Source organism: Pelmatolapia mariae, linkage group LG12 (genome assembly GCF_036321145.2).
Source record: "Pelmatolapia mariae isolate MD_Pm_ZW linkage group LG12, Pm_UMD_F_2, whole genome shotgun sequence".
Classification (NCBI taxonomy): domain Eukaryota; kingdom Metazoa; phylum Chordata; class Actinopteri; order Cichliformes; family Cichlidae; genus Pelmatolapia; species Pelmatolapia mariae.
In genome coordinates this window covers 15051109-15071209 of record NC_086237.1, presented here as the reverse complement: position 1 = coordinate 15071209, position 20101 = coordinate 15051109, and the positions used below count along the sequence as shown (strand labels likewise).

Genomic DNA, 20101 nt, shown 5'->3' with positions numbered 1-20101 from the left:
GTAAGAAACTACTCCGTGTCCTATCTTGTCGTCGAGCAGTGAAATGCATTTGGACTTGTTTTGAGCGTTTGGCTCAGTGACAGTGGCTTTCCCATTCAGTTTACAAAATTGCAGTGCACTTAAAGCACTTTGCTATCTTGTCAAGATTTCGATCAGTGCCCCTGTTGAGTGCCCATATTTCACCATGCCTCTTGTTGTGTGCCACACACAGCACTGAAACATGAGCTATGAGAGGGAGGCGTCATTAGCCAAAGCCCTGCAGAAATGGCAGGAGGCCTAATTTCTCTGCTGGCAGAAGTCACAGGGACACATGTCGCAGGCACTAGTCCATCCACTACTACTACTAGCAAAGCAGGCTTGTAAGTGTGCCTGAGAATGGCGGTGAACATCATGTGGAGAGTGAAATCTCACAAATAAGACTATAAATGTATCCATCCATCCATCCATCCCATTGAGAAACAAATTTCATATATTCATATATATACTTTTTCTTTAATTTTTATATTGCAAATATGTTTTCCAACATCTGCTATAATTTGCATGGTCGCTGTAATGAGGACATGGCAGTTATTCCCTCTTTTTCATGGGGCTTTAAACCCAATTACAGGGTTGCGGCCAGTGTATTGCAGGTACTGCGTGCTGCCACCATTTCTGAGCATTTGCATTGCAGTTAGCATGTCATTTTGTTTTACCTTGCAAGGTAATTTTAACTTATTCTTCGGTATGTCTGTCCTTGTGATTAACATCTGTTACCTTTTAAGTAACAAATTCTCTTCACTTCCTTCCTTGTTGCAGGAGGTGCCTGAGGTCCACATATATGTTCATAATGATAACATATATAATATATTAATAATTAAAGTTGTCTCAGGCCTATGTGACAGGCCTACCTATACCTCATTCTGTAGGTAGAGATGTGTTACACTCAGGGCTGTTTTTACTTGTATGTCCACTTTTCTGGTCCATATATGCCATACTCCTTGTGGATGTGACCACTCTGGTTTACATAATGTCATCTGCAGTTAAAATCTAGTGGCCTGACTCCTGAGACCTACATCTCTGTCTGGAAATGAGTTATTTATGTTGGTCCTAAAACCCCATCGCACTTGGAGTATTTTTACTGGCTGGTTGCTTGTCTTGGCCGGTGTCTGTCTGCAAGTCCTCCGTGCGTGGACAGTGGGCCATTCAGTAGGCTGTGAATGAGAGGTTGGGTCTAGCAGGTGCAAGGATTCTCACTTCTTTACTAAGGGTGGAGCAGCTGTGGTAGGGAGGTGATGACATTCTAAGATCTCTAGCTTTTCTGGATGTACTAGCCAGAAAGCATCAAAGAGCTGTGCTTTACAGCCAGCTTTGTGATTATTCTGTTGTTGAGAGCAATTCCACTGGCCTAACTTTCAAAACATCTAATCTTTTTTCTTTTCTTTTCTCGTAGGTTGCAGGCTAAAAGAAACGGCCGATAATGTGCGGCATCTGCTCTACAGCAACACCCACTTCCTGCCTGTAGAGGAAGCGGCTGTGCCAGTATGTCCTCTCATCCCCAGACTGTGCCGCCGGGCCGGAGGACTGTGGACACACGGCACCTGCCAAACCCCGCCACTCTACCGCTGCAGCTGCAACGGGCACACACGGTAAGGGGCCTTACACACAATGATTTTAATGGAATCACTTGTGTTGCCTTTTTGTTTTGTAGGGAAAAACATTTGAAAGATGAAAACTGTAGTTGTGGCTTGGCTGTTCCTACTTGGATATTTGGTAAACAGGATTTTAGTCAGATCTACTGGAAAGGGCTTAACCCCAAAGACCCCCATAGGTGTTTTTCCAGATTACACTGGCGTAAACTGAAAATGGTCCCCTCATTAGATGTTTGAGTTGAAAGTTCATGTTTTTGTTGTGGATTCGGTATCAAGGCCTTCCGCATGATTTCCACCCACATCTCCTAATTATCAAGATTATGTTCTTCCACGCATCAGGGACAAAGCTGTCTATGCTTGAAAGAAGAGGCCTCTGGCTGACGTAAAAGTTCATTCACTGACCTTTAGTGTTTGCAAGGCTTTTTTTTTTTTTTCACTTGAATGACAGGAAGATCCAAGACTTTAGGCCACCATTAGTTTAACCCTGCTGCTCCTTTATGTCATCATATTCATTGGACGATGAAAGTTGATGGAATGTGTGACATATCGCCAACTGACCGAGAGCTTAAGATAAACGATAAGACATTACAGGAGAACCAAGGCAGGAGATTTTTTGGGGGGAAATATTTGTGGTTTTCTAACACTACGTGGTGTTCTAATGAGGATGGAGTTTCTGCAAGATTTGTTGTCTCTGTTGTAGGACGTCGGACTGGTTGACTACCCCTCTCATCATAGCAGGGAATACAGTCCCCACCTCACCCAGCCCCATCGTCGTCGACCTTCTTTGCTTTCAGAGTTCCAGCCTGGGAGTGAAAGGTAAGGGTGCCTTCTTCATGAATATAGTCGATGCCCTCACGAGGAACACATTTCTCTAATTTTGAAACCTACCAGAGAAGTTCCCTTTCAGTCGATTCACTCGGTACAACACATAAGTATGGGATATCACGCCCTCGCGTGTCCTGGCTGAAGAAACCTTTATTCACGCCTTTAAGGCAGATGACGTGTGATGACACGCGCACGGCCCCGCCCGCACATATAGCCGCTGTCATCACAGTCATCCCTCAGTTCTTACGCTCTTCACCTCGCTGAGAACACCTCTGCTGAGTTGGGCTAGCTAGCTGCTGCTAGTTAGCTCCGTTGTCTGCCAACTTGAACTTAGCTTAACTGCCCCTGTTGGTGTTAGCCTCCACCGCCCAGTTGGTGCGTAGGCTGCCCGCGGAGCGCTATTTTCAAGTTTTTCTTGTGCAGCGTTTCGCTTTGCGTTTTGGAATGGACTCCAAACCGAAGCGAGCAAAGCAGAAATCTTCTGTTCGCCCCTGTCCTCAGGGATGCGGTTTCTCTTTGCACGACAGCGACCAGCACGATGCCTGCCCTGTCTGCCTGGGGATCGTCCACGCTAGGAGAGCGTTGACGGAGCCCGAAGCCTGTGCGTTTTGCCGCCAGCTCCGGCGCTCGACCCTGGAAAGACGGGTGACGTTTGTGGAAAGAGTGCTGGGACGCTCGGCTGTCGCACGGCATGACCCTCTCCTTTCCGAGTCTGGAGCCCCGGCTTCGTCCGAGTCCGAAGACGAGGATTTTCCGGTCGATGTCCCCGCGATTAGCTGGGCTGACCACATGGAATATGTTGACGGGTTAGCCGATGACGAGCCGGAACCATGCAGGAGCGCTGACGGGCTTCAGCCTGGGTTGAAGCCCGCCAGCGCTCCCCAGGAAGACGATGACGTGCTGGACATCGGCCTGGACATCCATGGTTTGTCGGAGGATGAGCAGGAGAGCTCATTGTCGGCCCAATGTGCCGCCGCTGCTGCGCCGGTCGGCCACGATGACACCTCTCTTTTCTCCCTGTTTCGCCGTGCTGCTGAGAAGCTGCAGGTGGACTGGCCCTCTCCTCCACCAGCTCGGAAGCCGTCGCGGTTCGCGGGTTTTTTCCTCCCACCGGAGCCCGCAACGGCCAAAAACTGCCTTCCCATGTTCCCAGACTTTCTCTGCGAGCTAACAGCGTCATGGGACAAACCTCTGTCTACCCGCGTCACTGTGCCCGGCTATGGACAGTACATGGAATTGGACGGCGCCGAGGGGGCTGGCTTAGCTAACCCACCCCCTATGGAGCCGTCTCTGGCTGCTTATCTGGCCCCGTCCCATAACCATGGTGTCGGTGGCCCCGCAACTCTGCCGTCCAAGCACTGCAGATTCTCTGCCTCGCAGCTGGAGAAGATTTATCGGGCTCAGGCCGGCACTGCTCGCGCCATGAGCTCCGTCACCATGCTCCAGACGTACCAGGCAATGTGCCTGGCGGAGCTTGGATCGCTGGTTCCTGATGACAGCCCGCTGGCACCTCTTCTTAACGAGGTCAGAGTCACCACGGATTACATCCTCCGTGCGTCTCGCTGTGCAGCGCTCTCCCTGGGCAGAGGGATGGCTTCGACAGTAGTGGCGCAGAGGCACCTGTGGCTGACCCTCTCCGACGTCCCGGATAGGGACAGAGCTGTGTATCTGGACGCACCAGTGTCTGCGGCTGGGTTATTCGGACATTCACTTGAAGCCATTCAGGCTAGATTCGATCTGAGGAAGAAGCAGACGGAAGCTCTGCGCGACATCATCCCCAGACGTCAGCTCCAGCCCAAGCCCGCAGCTAGCTCTCACAGGCCCGCCGCTCCTCTGACGACTGGCAAGAGACCGGCGCCCACTGCTGGAGTGGGTGTGCCGCCGGCGAGAGCACGTCCTCCGGCCCGAGCTCCACGCCAGTCGGCCTGGAGCAAAGGCCCACCCTCGGGCCCCCAACGGGACCCGACGCCAAGGAGGAAGAAGCCTCAGCCCTCCTAGCTGTGGTTTCGAGTCGAGAAGGGGTCCAGCAGCAGGGAGACGCTGTTTTTACCCCTCTGTTGCCGCACAAGAGGTGCCGCTTAAGTTCTGTTCAGGTTGTCAGCCCCAGAAGGCGCTGCACTTTCCTATCACCGTCTCCCAAGCACAAAACCCCTGCACACAAATTGCCTCAGGTAACTCCCTGTTCAGGTGTGTTAAATGTTCAAGTGACCACATCGAGTGTTCCCGCTGTTTTTCATTGTTGTGCCCCAGAAAAGGTGCATCCAACAAAATGTATGAATGTACATGTTTCCATGTTACAATCAATAAAGAGTGTTGTTTATTCTCAAACAATCACAAATGCTCAGCCTGCAGGCAAAATGAGCCAGGTCAGGCAGGTGATGCAGTTCCCTGCAGACACACTGGGGGGCGACGACGCCCCGCCGACGGCGCTGCAGGTCAGCCGGCTGGCTGCTCACTTCCCTCAGTGGCGCGCTTGCGCCCCCTCTCCGTGGGTGCTGCAAACCGTTGCCATGGGTTACCGGTTGCAGTTCCGGGTCAAGCCGCCTCGTTTCCAAAGAGTCGTAAACACGACTGTCAACACCGAGGCGGCCATGATACTCAGAGAGGAAATACAGGCGCTATTGCAGAAAAGAGCAATACGAGTGGTCCCCGCTTCGGAGACAGACAAAGGTTGGTACAGCCGTTATTTTGTCGTTCCGAAAAAAAGGGGAGGGCTTCGTCCCATCCTCGACCTGCGAGTCTTGAACACGTATCTACGAACGTACAGGTTCAAGATGCTAACACTCAGACAGCTCTTGAATGCAGTCGGCCCGAGAGATTGGTTTGCGACAATCGATCTAACAGATGCTTATTTTCATGTGGCTATACACCCGAAACACAGGCAGTTTCTGAGGTTTGCATTCGAGGGCGTAGCCTACGAATACCTAGTGCTGCCGTTCGGGCTGTCGCTCGCTCCCCGGACCTTTACGAAATGTGCCGAGGCAGCGCTAGCGCCCCTCAGAGAGAGAGGCATCCGCATCTTAGCCTACCTAGACGACTGGGCTCTCGTAGCTTGCTCCAGAGAGCAGGCGGAGACACAGCTGTCACTGGTGCTGTCACACATTCAGACACTGGGGTTCTCTGTGAACTTTCAAAAGAGCTCGCTAATCCCGAGTCAACAGATTACTTTTCTCGGTCTGGAAATATGCTCTCTTTCCAGCCGCGCACGTTTGTCGGAGCACAGAGTGGCCGCGTTTCTTCGCTGCCTCGCTCAGTTTCAGCTGGGACGCAGACTGCGTTTCCAGACGATATTGCGCTTGTTGGGCATGATGGCATCTATGATCGCCGTAGTGCCACTTGGACTGTTAAAAATGAGGGCGTTTCAACGCTGGACTCTCTCTCACCGTTTGTGTGCTTCGCGTCACCTCCGGAGGAGGCTGCCGGTAACCGCGTCTTGCATGCTAGCTCTCCGTCCTTGGAGGGAGCCCAGGCTGCTGCATCAGGGCTCTCGGATTGGGAGGGTGTTGTTTCGCAAGGTGGTGTCCACAGATGCTTCCCTAAGAGGGTGGGGAGCGCTGTGCGAGGGTGCGTCAGTGAGAGGGATCTGGTCCGCAGCTCAGCGCCAGCTGCACATCAACCACTTAGAGCTGTTAGCAGTGTTCTTAGCTCTAAAGCATTTCCGTCCAGTCCTGCAGGGCCAGCATGTCTTAGTCAGGACGGACAATTCAACAGTGGTGTCTTACATAAACAGGCAGGGAGGAACACGCTCTCTTCCCCTGTTGCAGCTGTCTCGCTCTCTGCTGTTATGGTGCAGTGTTCATTTTCTGACTCTAAGAGCCACCCAGGTCCCGGGCCACCTGAACCTGGGGCCGGACCTTCTCTCCAGGGGGGGTCCTCTGGTGAGAGAATGGAGGTTACACCCTTCAATAGTGGCTCAGATTTGGGATCTATTTGGCGAGGCGCAAATAGATCTTTTTGCTTCCAGGGTAAATACTCACTGCCCCCTGTACTTCTCCATAATCGACCACGATGCACCCTTGGGCTTGGACGCGCTAGCGCACCAATGGCCAGACGTGCTCCTGTATGCATTTCCCCCAGTGGAAATGATATCTCCAGTTCTAGAGAGGGTGCGTCGGCATTCCCTCTCTCTGATCCTGGTGGCCCCTTGGTGGCCCGCGAGGTCGTGGTATGCAGAGATAATCAGCCTGCTAGCAGCGAGTCCTTGGCAGCTTCCTCTCCGCAGGGATCTCCTCTCTCAGGCGGGAGGAGAAGTGTTTCATCTGCGCCCGGATCTGTGGCGCCTTCATGCTTACCTGCTGAGAGGTTAAACTTGGTTGCTAAGGGTTTGCCACCTAGTGTGATAGCGACAATTCAGAGCGCTAGAGCCTCATCTACTAGAGGCTTGTACGCTTACAAATGGCGAGCCTTCGAGCAATGGTGCCAGGACCGCCATACTCTCCCATTTCAGTGCTCTATTGTGGATGTTTTGACATTCCTGCAGGAGCTGCTGGATAAAGGCCTTTCGTTTTCGACAATCAAGGTTTATTTAGCAGCTATATCTGCTTGTCATATTGGCTTTGACGGGGTGACACCAGGTGCTCATCCCCTCGCCATACGTTTTCTGAAAGGGGTTCGCCGGCTGAGGCCCATGCTTAAGTCCAGTGTCCCTGCTTGGGACTTGTCTTTGGTGCTGGAGGCCCTTTGTAGCCCCCCGTTTGAACCCATTGAGTCTGTGGATATGAAATTTCTTTCATATAAGACCGCATTACTTCTCGCTTTGGCTTCAGCGAAGCGAGTGGGTGACCTTCATGCGCTGTCTGTGCATCCCGCCTGCACACAGTTTTCTCCTGATGGCCACAAGGTCGTATTGCGTCCAAATGCTGCCTATTTTCCCAAGATCATGCCTGTATCTTATAGCTCAATGGAGTTTGAGTTGCTGAGCTTTTGCTCCCCTCCTTTTGAATCTGAGGAGCAGAGGAGGATGCATTCTCTTTGTCCAGTGCGTGTGCTACGCACCTACATTGAGCGCACTCAGGATGTGCGTTTATGTGACCAGCTGTTTGTCTGCTTCGCTAATCCAAATAGAGGTAGAGCTCTGTCCAAACAGAGGCTGTCCCACTGGATTATAGAAGCTATCTCACTGGCATACGGCACCAGAGGTCTTGCGTTGCCCCACGGGGTGGGAGCTCATTCCACCAGGGGGATGGCGACCTCATGGGCTCTTTTTAGAGGGGTGCCTGTAGCTGATATTTGTGCAGCAGCTAGTTGGGCATCGCCGCACACTTTTGTGCGGTTTTATCGGTTGGACGTTACAGCCCCTTCGGTGGCTCATGCTGTCCTTTCTGCTGGGTCTACCACTCACTAAGGATGTGGTGGTCCCATTCCGGTTCGGTGGCTGCTCTGCGGGGCGTGTATATATGTCCCATACTTATGTGTTGTACCGAGTGAATCGACTGAAAGGGAACGAATAGTTATGTCTATAACTTCTGTTCCCTGAAGGAGAGGAACGAGGTACAACACAGGGTGGCCCCACTGAGCAGTTGGCTCGGTGAAGAGCGGCTATCGAACTGAGGAATGACTGTGATGACAGCGGCTATATGTGCGGGCGGGGCCGTGCGCGTGTCATCACACGTCATCTGCCTTAAAGGCGTGAATAAAGGTTTCTTCAGCCAGGACACGCGAGGGCGTGATATCCCATACTTATGTGTTGTACCTCGTTCCTCTCCTTCAGGGAACAGAAGTTATAGACATAACTATTCGATTTCTCTTGATCTTTTTTTTTTTTTAAATTGCGTGAGGTCACTGATTGCAATTGAATGTATGTGTAGATATAAAATTGGTGTCAGTGAATGCCCAAAAATGTCTACTACAAAAAATATTTTAGGTTAACATAATTATAGCTTTTGCTGAACAAAAAAATGCTATTGATGTATTGTTACAGATCATTTCAGCATCTGCCACTGCTTTAGTTTTATTGGTGACACCATATTTTTATACTAGATGCACATTTCAATTAAAAAAAAAAAAGAAGAAAAAAGTAATTCATCCTTAATAGTGCAATTTTAGAAATGTGGGACTTTGAGCTGTAGTAGTAGATGAAAGTCAGAGATGTCACACATCAAGGGAGCGGCCTTTTGGGCTGCCAGCTCTGGATATTGGATGGATAATGCTTATGTGGCATTGCCAAATTTGATGAATTTGTTCTTGTTGATTGCTAGCCACAGCATGCTCGATAGAGGCTTCTTGCAGACAGCATTTTTTATGCAGTATTATTCTGTTAAAGCCTGTGCCTGTTAACCCTCCCCCTGTTTAATCCTTGTGTAATTGGCATCTGCAGCCGTTCTTCTGTAATGTTGTGTTAAACTGCTCTGCTGGGCAATGCAGCTTGCAGAGGTGTTTTTTTTTTTTTTTTTTTTTCCCCCAATCGACCAAACAGTAAATCGGCCAAAGAATTGTATGAGTGGTACCTTGTCTCAGGAGATGCAGGTCTTGTACCTGCTAATGGTCTTTATTTATATACCCAATCTCTTTTTGAGGATGAAACTTGATGAGTACTTATAAATAATTTATGTGCATGATATGAATTTTGCATGACGCACAGAGGATAAGTCACAAGAATTTTTTTCCTCCTCAGTTGTTTGGCAGATTTTCTTGCATGTATTAAAACATGCATGGAATACAAAATGTAGGCAGACTTTACTAGAAATCAGCTGACAGATATTACATGCACAGTAAGTCAGGAGTAGGCTGGGGTCTGTCTTTCAGTATATAAATCATCTTGTGTGTCTGACATGGCAGACAGCAGATGGCAAAATGATTCTGTAGCACTGTGGGGCTGTGGCATATTTTTTATTTTTATTTTGGGCTTATTTAAATGTCAGTCTGCTAGCATTATGGTCTTCACTGTAAAACAGAGAGCTGTGCACTGGCCCCATTTAACAGTTATTAGCTTAGCCCGCAGTGCGGGAACATTGGGTCATGGTTTGATAAACAGATAAACACTGCACAGTTTGAATGCTTCCCACTAGCTTCTGATTTTCTGACTCTTCATTCAATCACTTGGCAGTCTCTCTGAGTTGACTCACTTGTGCCTTGTGCAGCTTTTACAGTGGCAATGAATTATGTTTTTAAGCACATAAAAATAACCTTCATATGAGAAGGAGAGATTACAGACAGGTAGCCCACATTTCTTTGTAGAAGCTGAAATAAACCGGTGGTCTTGCTGGCAGGCGTCTGGGGGTGGGGAAGCTTTCAGCTGAATATTTCAGGGCTTCAGCATTCCTTTAGAGATCTCAGAATTCAGACTGAAGCTCATTCAGAGTGTGAATAGTGTAATTCTGGCCTTTGGAGTCCTTCAGTCTATTCTCTTCTGTGTGCTTGTCTTTTCACAAGTCTCGGTAATTCTGCACACCATGTTTCCATTTGTAGCAAGCTCGGGGAGAAAATGTGAGCACTAATATGGCCTTTAGAAACTGTGCCATTCTGCAGAGATCTGTCATACTGAGAAACAGTTTGACAGATCAATGTATTCTCTTTAATAATCTGGACTGAAGGCAGGAGGAAATGTGCTATTTTAACCTAATTACAGGTCAGAAAACCGTTGCAGTGTAATCACTTGTGAACCACTATGGTAGTTGTTTGTTTCACCTTCCTTTTTTACTCCTTGCAGTATCTCACTCACTCCCCCTCTTCCCGTCTGTGTGAGATCATCCCAGCTTCTTGAAAAAAGGGAGCGAATACATTTTCTAGCAAGCATAACAAGATACACTTAACACTTTATTTTCTGGACAGAACAGAGTGTCTAAACGTGTCTGGTGCAAGAATGCAAAATTAGTTTGCACCATAGCCTGCATTATTGTTGAATTATTCTGTGAAAGTAATCAGAGTCTTTTGGGGATATGGGTTGGTGCAGTTTTGCAGTGTTCGTAGTCTTTTTAAATGAATCCTTTGTATTGCTGCTCTTTGAATGCCTAGACATCCCAGTCTTTCTTTCATTCAAATGTGTTGCATTTGTAATTGCAATGCAGTCTTTTTTGATTAAGGCCTTTAATGTGCTGAATTACTTTACATACATTATTTCATTTGATTGTTCTGCCTCTACCTGCATTTCACACATCGATTTCCAAAAAAACAGATCTTTAAAGTATTTGAATAAATGTGGTTGCTACGATATTTTGTAAATATTCTCCAGTATTTTTGGCCACTGGGCAACTTTATTCCGTAATGTGTACAGAAAAGTAGATGGCTTGCACATTTTGCATGAAGTTTTTGAGCTCCACCCGCTGTCCCCACTCTACTGTGCATTATCTCACTTTCATTCATCCCAGCTGTGGTGCATTTAGCCAGGAGTCGCTCTCGCTCTCTCTCGCTCTTGCTCTCGCTCTCGCTTTCTCTCTCTGTCTCTGTTAGCCTTCCCTGCACCGTGCACAGCTGCGTAGCTGCTCCTCTGGGGAGCAACGAAGAGATTGGCAGCCACACAAACGCTGTAGTGCTTTCACAACAACAGGCAGTGCTCAGCATACACGATCTCTGTTCTTGGCATAATGGGGCCCAAGCCAGTAAGAAAGTAATGGAGCTGTTGTGGGGTGTTGTGTTGCCCCTTCCCTCTCTCTGCCATACAGTCTCAGCCCTCACCTCCATGCACATCTTTCTCCTATCCTCCAGACAAATCCTCCCTAGTGAACAGATTATTCTGCACGCTCACATGGGAGAGAGGGAGAAAGAAAGAGAAGAAAAGGACAGGGGGAGAGATGGAGAGAGAAGGGGGTGGGCTGGAGAGTTTGATGATGTGATTATGTAAGTGCCAGTCCTCTATGGAGATGAGGAAGTATTCGACTGAATGAGTGAGAAAATTGTGTCCGGGGGAGAAATCGCACACCATCTGGGTAATATTTTTGCCCTGCGATTGTTTTTGTTATATCTATATCTCTATCTTTTACCGTTTGCAGTCCATAATCTTTGAGACTTGTCTTTAAATGGAATCAGGTCATGTTTTTGTTATTCATCAGAGACGTTAAATATTAGCACTTCACAAATCCATTTGCCTTGTCATTGTGGAGTATTGTGTTCAGATTGTTAATTTTCTGCATTTTTAATCAATCTTCTGCAATCCATTGCTTTCCTTTATTTATTTTTTTATTTTTATATATATATTTCTTTTCTTTTCTTTTTTTTCTTTTTTTTTTTTTAAAAGCATAACACATTTCAGTCCAACATGCATGACCACATTTTTTGATTATGTTAATGTCTTGATTGTTACACCACCCCTCCAGACAGTGATGGGCTACATGTTCTTTGGCACATAAAGAAACCTCACACTAGGCCATTGTGGGTCTGGACCAGCAATTATGGTTGTGTTTTCCCTCTTCTCTTCAGAATCCACTTCCATTTTGACACTGGCAGCAAAGTCACTGACATTCTGGCATCTGCCTTCAGGGCAGATTTGAGAAAACTGCTCCCCTAGTAAGAACAGAGATCCATTTACAACCAGGCTAATAAAATTTCTCAGATCTAAGTAGCGAGTGCAGTTAACATGTGGAAACTGTCATTTGACTGCACACCAAGACCCCCTTTTTACTGGTTTCCCCAGTGTACTAATGAATTTAATGAATGCGAAAAGTGTGATTTATACTGGCACTGCACATGCAGCATATCATGATTAGATCACGCCACATTGTCTCTTAGTGTAAGTAAGGCTCAAACATCCAGAGCCATTGTACTGTTTTTTGCAGTATAGGGAGTGTCATAGTTTCCTCGGAAGCTTTAAACAAAGCCTTTTATGACTTATGTGTGTGGCCACTGCATACAAAACCCCACAAAAGACCTTCGGTATATGCTGCTGTAAATGTTAGTGTTACAGTGAGTCACCATTTCCAATTTTCTTCCTTCCTTTTTTTTTCCACTTTCCAGTCCTGGGTAACCAATTGCATGCTGCCATATTACAACAACAAAAAAGGCAGTCAGTGATTATTTGATGATGATTCGGTTTGAACCAAGCCAAGCCTGCTGACGCTTGTGTCAGCCTTGAACACAACAGTAAGGATTTAGGACAGCCTGATCTCAGGCTGTAACTGTCAACTTGTTTACACATGTCTTTTTTGTTACATGTGGTCTGTATAAATGGGATTTAATTAGGTCATCATGATAAAACAAGCCTGCTCTGAGTCTTGTCTCTAGCCCACAGGATTAGTGTTGTCCTCTCAGATTTGTTAAGTGATGGCATCATTTTTTGACCACGGACCATATCTCTCTTAACCTCCTAGGACCTGGCGTCCACATATGTGGACATCACATTTTGTGTTATTTAGACTAAAATACTCAATTTTGCTCTACATGGGCCTGATATCCACTTACGAGGACATTATACTGCTACTGTTCTATCAAAATTTTAAATGAATATCCTCATATGTGGCTCTTATTTTTCTTAAAAACAAAAATAAGGTAAAAAAAAATCTGGTAATTCTTTGTTTTTACATTCATCCGGCCCCAATCAGCCCAAATATCAAAGAGAAATTAAAAATGCATGCCGTGGAAGAGTTCGGGTCTTAGGAGGTTAAATGTCATTTTTATTTCCAAAAACGTGAAGGGGAAAACAACAAAACAGGAGTGTGAACACTTCAGGGTGAGCCGAGGCGAAAATAATAAACAAAAACTAAGCTAAGCTCCAATACCCGTGTACATTAACTCACAGAAAAAGAAAAGACAACATCACTTCATTCTCAATACTCATACTTAGGCATTCGGGGAAGCAAGTGAGCCTCTCTCGCCATTGGTTCTGTGGGCTCTGTGTATAGGGTGGGTTCACAGGCTGGAACCGGTCACCCATCAGCACACCAATCACAGATGAGCACCTGCACAGTCGAATTGCCATACATCTGCAATGTTAACAGTTTCCATAATGCAGTGCGTTGTTCGGAAACTAAAACAAAGACAACAGTTGTAACACTGCAAAATAAGATTAAGCATTCCAACACTGGCTCTAAAACCTGCCTATAATGTTGCCATAAGATGGTCTGCTTTCATTCTGCAGTTATATGGGGTCAAACTGGCATTTCCATGCAATCTATTTTTGATAATACAGCAATTAACTGTGACAAATAAGTGAAAATCACTTGTCACATGAACTATTACATTTGCGGTTCGCAACCTTGCTTTTCTATAAGAACTTGAATACAGAACACAACCAGCTGGCAGCCAGTGGAGTCGAGTCCCCACAAGTTGTGCTTATTGATAAAGACTCATTCAGACTGATGGTAACATGTTTGCATTCTGCATTTAGAAATTAGATGGCAATTATTTTCATACCTTTGCAGTTACTCTCAGAGAGTTTCAGTCAGTCCAGTTTGGACTGTAACTGAAGCTTGAAGTTCTCTTCTTCCATGGCTTACTAACATGCGGGGTTCAGTGCTGGGTCTGTTATTTCGTTTTGTTTTCTGTTTTCTTGTGTTATGTATTATTGTGGGCGCTTTACATTGCAATATAAAGTGCCTTAAGGCAACAGTTGTTAGGATTTGGTGTCTTAAAAATTAAATTGAATTGAATGTTCTTTATTTTCTTCTTTTGTGGGTATCATGATTATTGTTGCACAGATTGTGGACATTGTTTACTGGGTTAGATGACCCATCTTTCTCATATTCAAGAGAAAATGGCGCAGGCAGACTAACATGTTCTAGGGAGCAAGCTCATATTACCCTTATTTTATACATACTTTACATTGGTCTCAGTGGATTTTAGAATTTATTTCAAAACGCTTGTATACCGACCACTAAATGGTCTAGCTCCAGTCAAGCCTACCGCTTTGGGCCCATGTGTAGTTGGTGCTATTTAATGTAAATTCTCTGTGGAGTCTGCATGATCACAAAACATGGGCAAGCTTCTGGATTGTTCAACATGGACCCTCACACTCACAGTCTATTTATGAAGTTTACATCAGTTGAACCCAAGTGGACGTGGGAATTATAATGAAGCTTTAAAACTGAAGAGTAGCGGGACAGAGCCTTCACTCAGTGGCAGTAATGGAGTAGTCTTTCACTCTGGTTATATGACCGCCAACTTTGTAAGTTTTTTTTAAAAGGAGAGCAAGAGATTGTGTTTGATATTAACTGCCTTTAATTGTTTACTGTAGTTCTATTTTATTCTGCAGTTTTGTCTTGCTACTAACTATTTTTTAATTATCTGGTATAGAGCAGGTTTTATTGTGTCTCTCTCCAGTAGTTGTATTTATTTTTATACTGTTTTGTTGTAGAGCACTTTGACTTCATGTCTGTGCAAATTACCTTTATAAATAAACTGTACTCACTTAACATAAAACCAACAAGGCACTAAATCACCAAGACATCTTTAACTGCCCTTTCGTATGTGGCACCTGGACTTTAGCAGTATCTTTGGTCCTATGCGTTTCAAGACGGAGTCACCATGTCTGTGGAAGAACAAGATATCAAGGAAAATGTTGCTTTTCATCAGTATCTGTTTTTTTCCTTCTATAACATTTTGTACTTTTTCTTATCTGCTGCATTTGTATTTTTTTTTTTTTCTTTTGCAGAGGACAGGAGCAGCATATCCGCTATGAGCACATCTACCTAACAGAGCCCACTGGCCAATCAGAGGTGGAGTATGCAGAAATCAAAAGGCCTCGTTTAGAGATGGGACCAGAGTCTGTGATGAGGCCTTCATCCCACCGCCCGCCATTGCCTCTGGGAGGGCCTGAGGACATGACAAAGGTCAGTAGTTGGTATGAAGTACAGTAAAAGTGCCAGCAAGCGAATGAAAACAAAAAAACATTCGTCCTTGACTTTGCTGCTAACAGCAATAGAAGAAAGCTATGCTAAATGCAAAGTACAGGGCTAGATGTACCACAAAGTTTTTCAATTAACACAATCAGTATTTTGGGAGGTTGCTGTATTACCAAAATGATATTCAACAATTATGATTCATCATGTAAAAATGGTAAGTTTTCCTTGAAAAATAACACACACACACAAAAATCATCCTAGAAATCTGTTTTTTATTTGCCTCCTTCAGAGCCCCAGAGGATGTTATTAGACACATAGCCGAGGTTGTAGAGAGAGATTCAGCATTGGAGCTAAGCTGGCTCTCTGTGAGCAGCAGTAGGAAGACTAAGGGAGTTGTGAAACAGCAATTAATAAATAATAGAGCTGACCTAGATTTCAAAAGACTGAGCACGAAACTGTGTGAACTACAGATCAAAACGACTTGCTTGTGTGTAGAGCTGTTGATGAGGAGGTGTTCCTGATTTTACACAGAGTGCTTCGAACTGCCAGGGGAGGCAGCCAGCCAAGGAATGGTAAATAGATACAACAATAACAGACGGCGCAGGGGAAAAAAGACATAGACTCTTAGGCTAGCAGGGAAACATTCAGGAATGCCAGCAATTCCCCCTTAGAGCGGCAAGGGCTGGAAACCCATTATGTAAGTGATGTCAGATGCAGTCACTGTGTGGAACAAGTGCACCTAATGATACTGAGTTAGAAAGGGAGATGCGGCTGAAATGAGGCAAAGGGCAAATGTAGGGAGGTGCAGATAAAGGGTAATAGAAGAAAATAAGAGTAAAAGACTAACAGTAAAAAGGGAGTAGGCCAGTAGTATCAGACAAAGCTGATGCTTGCAGCATGACTCACATGGACTGGGAATCAGAGGGACAAAGGCAGCATGTTACAGTAAACCATTGTTCAATCATCCTGAATTTGTGGTTTTGGAAAGAAAATGAAATGAGCATAAGAGTGAGACACTAGGAGAAATCATCTTTACAGGGGTGATCTCAGAGTTAGCTGGCCTTATATGGCTTAAAAATGAGCATTGCTGTTGATGTTATGAAATATTTATGGCACTGTAGGAATCCACGTGTGACAAAGCTGACTAATGCACTTTCCCCCCTCTCTCTCTCTCTCTCTCTCTCTCTCTCTCTCTCTCTCTCTCTCCCCCTCCCTCCCCCGTCTTTAAAAAAAATCTGAATGACAGCCATTCTCTCCTGGCAGATTAACGCCGGTCTCCCATTGGTGCCAAGGTTGTGTATAATACAGAAGTGCACTGCGTGTGCTGTGGTTTTCCCATTGAGAGCATTCAGTGACTTTACTTGAGGTCTCGACAGTACATGGGAAGGAAAAACAGTGTCATTGCTCCACATGATATTTTTCAAAGGCATACTGGGTATTGGAAAAATTTCTTATAAGGTTTCTGCTGCTGTTGCATGTGTGCAATCCTTTTATTCTGAGGTTTATCACAGAAAGCAGTAATATGTTGGTTAGCTCGACCCACCTTTGATAACCGGGATTGCTTTGAAGGAGGAGGGAATGATATGATTTGGCTTTTGCACACGTGGTGGCATTAGTAGGATTGTGTTTGTGGGCTGTACCATACTCTAAGCCTTGCTAGCATCTGTGAATGAATAGAGTGGTTAGTTGTTAGGGCATCCAATTAAACCAAGTGCTGTTTGGCATTGGTGTTATATTAGGTGCAAAGTATTATATTGACATTCACCTTTGACATATGTGAAAGTCATGTTTCAGTCACATCGGTTTCAGTAGGTTGACTCTAGCACTTTCTCAATCTAGAATTGAGAAAGTGCCCTGAACTTAGCACGAGAACAGGATGTCTAAGGCGTCACATCATGCAGAAGAGTGTGAAATGGTTAAGCTATACTGGGCTGGGCTTAGCGATTGAACTGTGACCTTTTCACACAATGTCAAAGATCTAAGGAACTCTTGACGTACCGCTTAACCAAACAAAGGATAGCGTAGGGAGCAAAGTCAGAGGGAGAAGTTGATTTGAAAAATGTGTAGTGGTTTAAACTTCATAGTTTTGTCATATCATCAAATCCCATCTGGATAAACAAGGTCTCTAAGTCAACTATTTAGTTTGCAGCTGTTGAAAGTTATTATAGTTGAGGGATGTATTTTGGACAACATGAATATGTCCTGTAGTTTACTGCTATATATGGTGAGTGCTTTGTTAGGGCTATCCTAGGATTTCATCATTAAGGACAGCGCCTCAGCATCCTCTGGCACTGACATTTTCAGTCACAGCAGATCTGCAGGGCTGTAATGCCACCTGCCTGGTCCAGATTAGCCTACTTACGTAACCTTTATTTCAAACGTTTAAAAATAACACAATACAAAACCCAAGCTGGATAAACACTAAAATGTGTGCATATATTCAGAAAGTAGGAACATTCACAAGCACCCAGATCTTTGGCCCAATTCTTATTGCGAAATGACAGCCAGCTGTTTTTTTTTTAATTTTCTTCCTCTAATAATTGTTGATGTATTTTAGACAGTAAAAAATGCATTACTCTTGTTCAGGCAGTTATAATAGTTTGAGTGTACAAGGGTGTTTGTCCACATAGCCAAAACTTTGGTGTAGAGATCACATGATTTTTTTTTTGTGTTTGTGTGGACAGAGAATAAAAGTACTGTAGAGATTTTTTTCCCTTCCTGCTTCTCTCTTTTCCTTTGGCTGCAAAAAATGCCGTGAATACTCGTATACAGTTCCAAGAGGCACGCATTAAGAACTGGTATTTCCATTACGGCAGAAAGCCAGAGGAGTAACAGTACGGAGGCTTGACATACTGTCTCTCTATATAGCAATAAACTAATATCATTAACGTAACACACTTAACTCTGTCAGTTCAGTGTCAAGTGGTTTTCTAGTGCAGTGACTTCAGAGGAGCTTTCACAGTAGCTCGTTGCACTCAGCGCTGTGGGGTGCTAATATTAGCTGCTTGTGCTGTTTGAAAGCCAATCTGTGATCTAAAAAAAGAAAACAGTGAGACCATGAGTGATCATGTAAACCTCCCACTGTAGCTTCAGCCGTTAGTCTAATATAAACAAAGTTGTGCGGGGGCATTGTCGAAAATGTAAGACGGTGTTAGCAGATCTGGAAACAGCAGGCCAGCTTTTAAAGAAAATACGAATGCATAAAATAGTAAAAGTGAATTTTTCCTCATATGTTGAATTCATAAAAACGATTTTGGATACCGGTATAAAATGTGTGGCATTATTGTTATTTTTTTCTCCGCTTGTCATCCATGCTTTTTATTTTTGATTATTTTCTTCTTAAGTGCTGGTGGGCGGCTACACACTGTTGCAATTCTGTAGCTGCTGCTGAGTTGAATTCCCGCAGTCCCTCTCTTTGTGTAGCCAAAGAGCTACAGAAATGGATACCAATGCAGTGCCACAAACGCTGCTCCGTTAATGGAGATACCTCTGTATTTTTTTTGACTGACTCGCATCATTTCTACTTTGCTGGTTAATGAGTATCACCAGAATTTAAACCTCCTGCACAACCACTACCAATTTGATATCTTCCAAAGTGTCGTCACAGCAACAAAAATGGAGTGCTTTTGTATTTTTGAACAGTCACTATTGTGCCTAAATCTGGTGAGAGAATCTGTGTGTTCACAGAGCCAATGTGCTGGCACACATGTGCTGGCATTTATTCACTGGCATGTGCTATTGATTGAAGGGTACACGCACTGTTTGGATGATTTTTCTTATAGAGTGGCCTTGAGAAATGGAAGGCATGGGAGGAAACCTACAAGGTCGTTCTCTATAAAGAGCTTCTAGCAACAGCTTTTATGCTTGTTGTTTGTGAGGGCTCTTTTTTCTGACCTTCTGGCTATAACATTGTATACACGTGTCACACTACAAAAAACCCATTTGCTTCATTCTTACATCTTTTATGTTTTACATCTAATCATGACACTGTGCTCTCTGTTGTGCTTCTGTAGGATCGTGGAAGCGCCATTGGGAAGCTGGAGCCCATCTCCCCTGTAAGCCCTGTCCATATGGATCCTGACTTGGAGCTGGTTCCAGCTCGCTTCTCCAAGGAAGAGCTGATTCAGAACATGGACCGTGTGGACAGGGAGATCAGCATGGTGGAGCAGCAGATTTGCAAGCTTCGCAAAAAACAGGTGTGTGTACGTACAGTTCTGCTCTTAACTTTGAGGATATACTGGTTGCAGAATGTTGCCATCTTATGAATGTACTAGCGTCACAAAAGTGTTGTAAGCTGATTTTAATCAGTGGGAACACGTGTTCCAAGAATGTCTTTGCCAGCTGGTTGCAAAATAGTTTATCTTGTACAGCAATGAAGAAAAAGCTGCACATTCTTCCTTTTTCAGTCAGTATGACTCATTTACGTCTCATATTGCAATCATTGTTACCTTCCTAGATTACAAAATATAGTTTCATTAAACATAAAATTAGACTGTAAATAATTATGCAGGGTTTCCCACAAAAATGGATTCTGTTTGTGATGGTAACTGCGTGGTGGGTTGCCGTGTGCATGTCGCTCTTACCTGCTCTTCTAGCTCCCAAAACAGCATATTGGCTGCTGTCCTCTTCCTTTTCCTCCTCCTCATAACCTACTTCTTTCTTCATTAGCTATCTCTTTCTTTTGCTGCTTCTGCTGTCACAGCAACCCTGGAAATATTTTAAGCACATTAGTTGGCATGATAATCACAGGGGGCAGACATTTCTGCTTTCATTTAAAGAAAATTCTATAACCATTTAAAGATTTTGGGAAAACTCATTTTGAGTCTTTAAATTTTTTCAATATCCATGTGAGTTAAGTTAAACATTCTACACATAATCAGTTGTGTGCGTGAGATATTTTGTGCGTAGAAGTTCAGTAGAAACTGCTGTGATGTCATT

At 44.9% G+C, this 20101-nt stretch overlaps 1 protein-coding gene across 4 annotated transcripts in view; it reads left to right on the top strand.

Moving 5' to 3' along the window:
• ncor2 (nuclear receptor corepressor 2) overlaps positions 1 to 20101 on the top strand; it is a 92616-nt gene that overhangs the window by 17344 nt on the left and 55171 nt on the right. For all 4 annotated transcript variants that reach the window (XM_063490280.1, XM_063490278.1, XM_063490279.1 and 1 more), the window contains exons 2-5: positions 1430 to 1625; positions 2329 to 2444; positions 14974 to 15151; positions 19177 to 19359. In XM_063490280.1, the coding sequence (XP_063346350.1) occupies positions 1521 to 1625; positions 2329 to 2444; positions 14974 to 15151; positions 19177 to 19359 (582 nt within the window). In that variant the 5' untranslated portion in view covers positions 1430 to 1520. The remainder of the gene's footprint in view (positions 1 to 1429; positions 1626 to 2328; positions 2445 to 14973; positions 15152 to 19176; positions 19360 to 20101) is intronic.